Consider the following 8590-nt stretch of genomic DNA (forward strand, 5'->3'; position numbering starts at 1 on the left):
AATGTACTACTATGATGAATCTAACGATATGGGCGCGAATTTGGAATTTTTGAAAATAATTTTCAAGATATTGGGCGTACTTCTGAGGGGGCAGAATTACACAAACACGCATTGTCACCCAAAAGACGATACAGAACGAAATAAGCATATCTGACGTCAATTTCGAAAATGAACCTTATTTTTTTTTGTTAATGCAGAGGAAATGCATTACGCACACCCCCAGGGAATATGGGACTTCTCCAGGGGTAGTGTGGGACTCACCCCCCTCTCGACAAAACCAGGGAGGGGGCCTATCCATTAAAACCTCTGGTTGCGGCTATTGCAAGGGCGCCCCGGGAACCGCTTGCGCATAACTTCCTGGACACCCTCGGCCGCCGGGCGGGTAACAACTCGCCTCCACTCCCGAGCCGGGGGAAGACTTTCCCCTCGGCCCGTTCCAGTACATCCTCCGTGACCGGATGTGGGCCCCCCGTTCGATTATACCATATTTACTAGGGGTAGTGTAGGCTATGTCCGGTCCCGTCCGGACCCGGTCCGCCCCTTCGTTCCCGACCGAGGTTATGGGAGGGGAGTCATTGTGTTCTTTTACCACCATCGGTCAGGAGAGCCCGTACCCTGAGAGGGGGGTGAGTGGCCCTTTCGCTGGTGGACCAGCCACCCTATCTCCTTCCCGGAGGAGCTTGGTTTGACTTTTAGTCACGGTGCGTCTCCCCCCTCAGCAGGCGCCTCCTGTTATCACCCCCCCACCGGGCGGCATAGAAGGGAGGGTGATAACAGGAGTGCACCAGCAGATATCCCGGGGTAGGGAATGCCGGCGGTGACGTCCCCCCCCCCGCCCACGGGTGCGCCGTCCTTCTATTCCGCGCAAATACGTGGGTACGAGAGGCGCTTTTCTCCTTCTTTTTCGGCGCTTCTTTTCATCCCGAGGGGCGATTTCACTCCTCCTCTCTCTTTCCGCGTCCTCCTTCTGCGACAGGGTGCTGTCGCAGAAGGAGGTGACGGCGGACTACTTCTCATCTCCCTCAAGCATGGCCCTGATAAGAGCCGGAGGGAAAGGTTCGCCCCCACCACTTTATTAGGACGCTCCTCCACCCAAAAGGAACACTCCTCCAGGGTGTGTTGCGCCGAGTCCACCTTGGCATCACAGTGGTGGCAGCAGGAGGTAAGTTCCCTTCCAATCTTGTGCAGGTACTCACCGAAAGATCCATGTCCGGTAAGTACCTGCGTTGTCCGGTAAGTACCTGCGTTGTCCGGAAAGACAACTCTCCGCGGGCACGGGTCCGGACGGGACCGGACATGGCCTACACTACCCCTAGTAAATATGGTATAATCGGACGGGGGGACGGTCACATCCGGTCACGGAGGATGTACTGGAACGGGCCGAGGGGAAAGTCTTCCCCCGGCTCGGGAGTGGAGGCGAGTTGTTACCCGCCCGGCGGCCGAGGGTGTCCAGGAAGTTATGCGGAGAGTTGTCCGCGGAGAGTTGTCTACCCATTCCTGTAGACAGGGCCGGTGGCCTCGGCGACCCTCCGTCCCGACAGGACCGTCACCCTCTCGAGATGGAGGTTCCACCTAAGGAGGAAGCGCTGACTAGCTCTTTTGTCAAACGTATGACCCTGGCCAGATGTTCTTCGTCTCTCCTACTCTGGAGCTCCTTTACACGCCGATAATTCTCGGCGTGCATTTGCGCAAAGAGCTCCAGCGGGGGGAGACCGGCCAGTGCTGCGGCGGCGATATGCGACGTTGTCCTATAGGCCCGGGCGAGACGGATGGCGACCCGGGTGTATATCAGTTGGACACGGGGCAATTGGCAGTTCAATCACAAGTCGCTGTTCCAAGGGACCCTACAAATGTCTCTAATCACACGGTGCTGTGTTTGGCTATGTCCAAATGCACCGTGTCCAAGTGCACCGCTCCCTGGCGATCCACCGTTGAGCGCGGTATCCCAACGTTGTAATGCGCTGGGTGGTCGCCATCTCGCTGGCCCAGACCGGGGCCCCGTAAAGGGACATGGAGTGGACGACGCCGACATACAGCCACCGCGCCTTTCTTTTTGGGTCGCCGAGGTTGGGCAGGAGGCTACCCAACATGTTCGCCGCCCTGCCTAACTTAGGGATCAGAAGTTCAAAATTCTTCTGAAACCCCCATGTACTATCCAAGACGAGTCCGAATGTGGGACCCGCCTTCACGGAGATGTTGTCGATCCGGACCCGGGTTCTAGGTGGCTCCCCCCTAGATCCATCATGCACAAACATGATCTCAGTCTTCAGGGGAGCCACTTTGAAGCCCACCCTATTAAGGAAGCTTACCACCTGGTCCACTACCAGACATATTATATTCAGGGCTTCCCGCCAGCCCCTGCCTCCGGCCAGCACCATAGTGTCGTCTGCGTAGCAGACGACGGTGCAGCTGGGGGGGAGGGCAAGGCGGAGGATTTGGTCGTACACGATGTTCCATAATAGGGGTCGTAGCACGGACTCCTGCGGAACACCGCGGTAGATCGCCCTTCTGCACTGGAGTTTGTTGCGGTGATAATTGAGACCAGGTGGGGGGGGGGGGGGGGGTGACCCTAAAATGTGCCAAACCCGCCTCCACCTGGTCCCAAGGGAAAGAGTTGAAGGCGTTGGCGATGTCGAGTGACACCGCCAACACAACTCCCCCCCTCCTCACGACGGCCTCCGAGAAGGACCGGACGCGTAGAATCGCATCCACGCTTGACTGTCCTTTCCGGAAGCCGTACTGTATCTTGTTGTGCGTGGGACTACCCTGGGATAGATGCCGGACGAGGCGGGAGTGTATTATTCTCTCGAATAACTTACACGCCTCGTCCAGCAGACATATCGGCTTGTAAGCGGAAGGGCTATCCTCCGCCTTGCCCCCCTTTTTGAAGAGGACCAAGTTGGCCCTCTTCCAGGGGCTAGGGAACATCCCGGTCTTCAAGCAGGAGGTGAAGAACCGCATTATGCGGCTCTCCACCTCTCCCACCCTCATGGCCAAGGTCCAAATTATGCCCGGGATACCGTCAGAGTCCGGCGTTCTTTTCTTGGCGCCGAGCCTCATCCATCTCCACCATCATCACCCCGACTCCCTTATCTTTCCCTGAAGGGAGGGCTTCGTAGGAGGGAATATAGACTTCCCCCCATGGAAAGAGGGCCCCACAACTTTATCAAGGAAGCTGGGGTCCAGGGACATTGTTGGTGGGGGCGCCTAAGTGCGCAGGCGCCTCATCACTATGTGATACGGGCGCCCCCACGGATCCCTGTCGATGGTGGAAACCAGGTCATCCCAGGCACGGGCTTTGGCCGTAATGATGGCCGCCTTGAGGGCCTCCCGTTTTTCGCGGTAAGCCCTATCGGCGGCCACCCTGCTATCTCTATTCTTCCCCCGCCGGTTCATATCTTTCCTGGCTTGGCCGGCGGAGTGCTTCAGTTCGGCAATCTCCGCCGACCACCAGTACACGGACCGGCGGGGGTGCGGCCGGGATTGGGACATAGCGGCATCACACGCCGCCGTCATCATGCCCTGGATCCCGACAACTTCTGCCTCAATACCGAGTCGGGTCCCAGGTGTGGGACCCGTCTCCGCCCATGTGGCCGCCAATATGGTGGCCATCAGCTTGTCGCGGTCGTGTTTTTGGAGGGCTCATCTTTGTTGCCGGGCGTCCCCTTGATCGCGTCTCCGGAGCACCTCCTCCGGGATGACAACCAGCCGGACCATAATATATCTATAGTCCGACAGGTTCTCCACCTCGGTCTCCACTTTCCATTCCGTGATAAGTCGGGTCGCAGGGGGCCAAAGTGACATCTGTCACTGATCTCCTCTGCGACCCAACGAAGCTGCTCCTTCGGCCTCTGTTGATGATGCAGAGGCCGTGAGACTCGACCCATTTGTCCATGACCTCGCCCCTGCGGCACCTGGCCGAGAACCCCCACAACGCCGACTTGGCATTGAAGTTCCCGACCACCAGGACCGGCCTTTGGGGGCGCCTCATCATGAGGTCCTTCAGCCGGTCCAGGAGATGCTTGAATTAGGCTAGGTCCCACGAGGGCGGGACTTAAACCCCGATTACGTCCAGGGCCCCGCACTCGACCGCGACATAGCCTCCCCCCTCACTGTCAGAAAGATGGAAGGAGAGGCTTCGCTTCTTCTCCAGAAGATCGTCACCGAGCACCGACCACCCCGCCCCACAACGTTACCCATTATACCTGGGTGATTCCAGGGGACGGAGTGGGGCTCGGCGGCAATTCCCAAACCCGCACTGCGCTTGTGGAGGAACTGCAAAAACAGTTCTTAGGCTCCACGAGCGCCGTTGAGGTCCGCCTGGAGGAGATAGATCGTCATTACGGCTTCCCGTTACTCTCCTCCAGGTTCTTCTCTGTTTTCTTTGCGGGAAGGGGACCTCTATTTGGGATCCCCTTTTCCCGCAAAGCACCCCACTTTTTATTAACGTTTTCCGCGAGACCCTTTGCTCCTTAGGAGCAGGGCCCGCAGGAGAGACCGGGGTTTCCGACTGAGGCCCCCCCTGGTATTTTGAGGGGAGGTCCCTTTTCCTTCCCAAGGGGAGGGGGGAGAAGCAGTGGGGGCCTTAAGCCTCCTCCTCCCCCTTCTACCCCCCTTTGTCCCGCTTGGCCATCTGGCAAGTGGGACCTCCCACTCTGTGGCCACAGGGCCGACCAGCGTCGCGACACACCGGACATGTCGCCGGCATCGCACGTAGCGGCCTGTAACCCGCCGAACCGCAATGATAGCAAAGACCACTGCGGTCGGCTTTACTCTTGCAGGAAACCCTGACGTAGCCGCACTTCAAGCATCTAAAGAATTGGAGCGAACGCCGTGCCAAGGCCTCCACGCGGACGAAGGACCATCCCACACGTAGGTGTCCTCCGTCCGTGATCTTCCTCGCGGCTGTAAGGGGATACCGGAGCCATAGTGTCCCCATATTGTCCCTCCAGGGCAAATTTCCCCGGCCTTTAAGTCTCCGGGCCCGCAACACCCAACGGCGACCACTGCGGAGACCACATCCCCCAAGGCGACCGATTCCTCATGGTCGCGAACCCTTTCAATATTGGTCCTCTTATATCGGCCCGAAATATTGGCCCTCTTCACCGGACGCACAATTCGCACATCCTCTTTTTCTGCGAAAAGGATATTTTACTAGCCAGGGCATTCGCCCTGGCATGTCCATCGGGACCGGGGATCTCAAGGACCAGGGCGCACGTGGCGGCCCTCCTGGTCCTGATCACCCCGATCCCTATTTCCCCTAGGTCAATCTGACGCCTCGCTCGCCGCATGACGAGGTCCCCTCGCCCGACGTACGCCCCTCGGCGTAGCTGTCAGGTGGACAGCTTATCGTCAAAGCGGCGGCGCGAGGAGCCTTGGGCAGGACATTATTCTTCCTGCCCTTGGCCTGGGGGTTTTTCCCTTTCTCGTCTCCCCACGTTCGCGACTGTTGTTGCCGCGGTCCTTGGGAGACGGATTGGGGGGCTTTGCCCCCACTCCTTTCTCCTTCTTCTCCCTCCTTCCAACAACCCGGGCCCATGTTTCGGATCCGGCGTCGGGAGGGGTGGGATTGGGGTTCCTCACGGACCACGTCACGGTCCGGTACAGGGAAAGGAACCCCCCATCACCACAGGTGCACGGGACGACTCGTATCTGCTGGCGCATCCTTATTTTTCTTCTTCCTCTTTTTTCTTTTTTTTCTTCCCCGCTCGTCCCTGCCAGGCCAACTCGTGCCGGCAGGAACAGAGGGAGGAGAGGAAGTTTCGGGATAGGAGGTGGGCCCCGGCGTCCCGCGCCCCTCGCAACACCAACTTCATCATTCGCGCGCCCGGGGGCATCCCGATCTCGAGGGGTGGCCTGTCCTTCCGGACGAGGAGGAGGCAACATACTCATGACCTCTAGGATCCGGAGAACCAAGGCCGTCACCAAAGCCTCTATGTCCCCCGGACCCCCCCATGGGCTGCTTGCACACCGGGGCTATGGGCTGGACTACCCTCCCCGCCGTCGCGGTTTTTGTCCGACCCGGATGCTTCCCGGCAGTCCGGGTCCCTCCTCCTTTTTCTATCGATTGCTTGCAGTCGGCGAGTTTCTTTTTGCGTGGCTGTGGCATCGGCGGATCACGCAGTCCCGTCACCACTCCCCGTCGACGCCTCAGCCGCCCTCCTCTCTTTTCGGCGCGGTGTTTCCCTGGAGGAGACCTGGCGCTGCGCGTTGTCCCGCGCGCATAGGGAGGACAGAACCATGGGGGAAGGGTCCCTCCACCAGTTCCCCCCATCGGCTCCACGCCCTCCGTGGGCTCCTTGCCTGAGGAGGCGGAGGGGGAGGCAGACATAAGAGACCTGGCCCTAGTCCCCTTCGCCCCCCTGGCGCTCTTTTCCTCTTCGTCCCGGCGGGAATAGGGGAGTTCGAAGAAGAGGAGAACCCTTCACCTCCATTTACCCTCTTTCTCTCCAGCAAGGAGTCTCTTGATTCTGCGGGGAGACCAGGTGGTCCCCCCTTCCTAATTCCTCACGCAGGCGGTTTTGCTGGTGCCTCAACAGGACGTTCTTATCTCTGAGACGCCCCATCTCGACAGCCAGCGCCTGCTCTCTCCTCGACTCCTCGTTGGTTTCAGGGCCGCCGATGTTGTTAGCCCTCCTTACTAGTGTAAGGCTGCAGGCCGTTAATTTGGCCGCAGCCTCTCACAAAGCGCCGCGGAAGGTCCCTTTTATGTTCCCGGATCTTTCCGCGACTTTTTTAATCTCGTCTATGGCCCTAAGGGTCACCCACATAAGGGTTTTTCACATCTCCGACCCTGTGGGCACCGTCAAGGTCGCCGCCACGCGGGGAGCCCCACGAATGGACAACGGCGAAAGGGTGTTGCGACTCATCCATGTTGTGTACCGCCGTGGGCGCCAGATGATGCTCCACCCGGGGGCGCGACATTACCGTGTCGCAATCGTCGCCCTCCGGGCTCTCCGCTCTAGGGGCCCGCCCGACCAACCGCCCAGTGGACAAATCGGCCGCGCCGACCCCTAATACTCTTGGGCGCAGTCACTCGAGAGAGAAGACCGGTTGCCTGGCATTTGGGATCCGGCCGCCCCCGCTGTAGGGGTTAGTTTGCCAGCACCGGTCGCCCTATGGACAAACCGGGCCTGCTCCCTTCCTCCCTAATACTTCCGTGCGCAGCTGCCCACACGAGAGAATCGCCGGCAAACTGTGCCGGCGCCAATCCTAGGGTGTCCGACCCCGACCTCGAAATACGTTTAAGCGGACGGAACACCTCTCCACCCCCCGCATACCGTGAGGCAGCGCCTTTGGTGTGCAAACGCGGGTGTCTCTCCTCGTCCAAACGCGGGCCATCGCCCACGTCGGACGGCTCGAGGGCATCCAGCTCTCACGGCTGCCGGAGCACCGGCGTGCAATGTCTCGAGAAGCGGGATCCTCTTCCCCCCGGAGCGGAGGCGCCCCAACCCTCCCCCCATGACTGGTGGTGGAGCAGTGCTCTTCCTAACGGCTCCAGCCAGCCGGGCGATTGAAGTCAGGGCCGCCAACCCTACCGGCAAACAGTCCCATCGGCCCTGTGGGAGTTGTCGGACTCCCTTGCTGTGGAAAGTCTTTCGACCCCCTCTAGCAACCGCGGGGCTACAGCCCACCGCGGTCCGGTTTTCTGTGGGGGTTTTCCTGCCGTGTGAGGGTTGCCGCCGTTCGCCAGCGATTTACAGGTAGAGGATAGAAGAACTAATACTCGAATAATAAATGGATGATAATATTTGATCGGCATTAAGGAATGTGATCGTGATGTTTCTCTAATAAGTAAATGTAACAATTACCTGCTGCGATAAAGCCCGCAACACCTGCTTGCGTGATAAGTACGCGTCTCAACTCGTGTTAATTATCAGCTTAATTGTGTCGAAGTTAAAATGCGGTATTAAAAATCGGCGTAAAACAGTTTAGAAAATAACGCGGCAGCTCCGCGACGCGCTCGCCTGGACGGCTGATAGCGTTGTGGCGTTGTGGCGTGACTCCCAAGCACATGCTCGCGCACGCGTGTTTACGGATCCGTTCTTTTATTCGCAACAGATACAACCCGATGCATCCGATGCATAATTTAATTGTTCTGTATATCCAGTTGCTTATATCAAGCTGCAGACTGCGTAAATCTTGACCGTTATTTTATTTACGTTGCAAGCAGAATCGTGCAACTGCTTACAACTTTTAGCATCCCAATCCAAGCGGCTGCCGAAAAATTATACCCTGGGTTCCGAATGTGCCTTAAGTACGTACCTTGAGTACGAATACGGTTCTTTGGTGTGCAGAAAGTAGTACGTTTCTCAGACAGCATTTACGATAAATATTTATTTCGAATTATTTTTTAAAAATATTATATAAATATAATATAAATATTTTATGTACACGCACCGGCGTTAATGCCGTCCGAATATCCGTGTGACTCGCACACGATAACGCGTCACTCACACACTGCTGCGTGTAGGTGAGCCTAGAGCAGCACGGAGTGGCGGAGAGAGCTAGCGGTATACGATCGTCGGACGCTTGGAGAGGGAATAGTGGTGGGAGTCGCGGCGATCTTCCATCCTCTATCGCAAACGTA

The 8590-nt window shown here is 58.1% G+C and overlaps 1 protein-coding gene across 1 annotated transcript; it reads right to left on the reverse strand.

The window, feature by feature from the left end:
- Positions 1–1487: 1487 nt before the first annotated feature.
- Positions 1488–2378, reverse strand: LOC116844360. The gene is made up of 2 exons (XM_032815778.1): positions 1930–2378; positions 1488–1572 (listed from the first exon to the last, which is right to left on the reverse strand). Exons 1-2 carry the CDS (start codon positions 2376–2378, stop codon positions 1488–1490), a joined length of 534 nt encoding a protein of 177 aa, XP_032671669.1.
- Positions 2379–8590: the final 6212 nt, after the last annotated feature.

This window comes from Odontomachus brunneus, unplaced genomic scaffold (assembly GCF_010583005.1).
Source record: "Odontomachus brunneus isolate Ranch 3 - 2012 unplaced genomic scaffold, Obru_v1 Obru_scaffold_041, whole genome shotgun sequence".
Lineage (NCBI taxonomy): Eukaryota > Metazoa > Arthropoda > Insecta > Hymenoptera > Formicidae > Odontomachus > Odontomachus brunneus.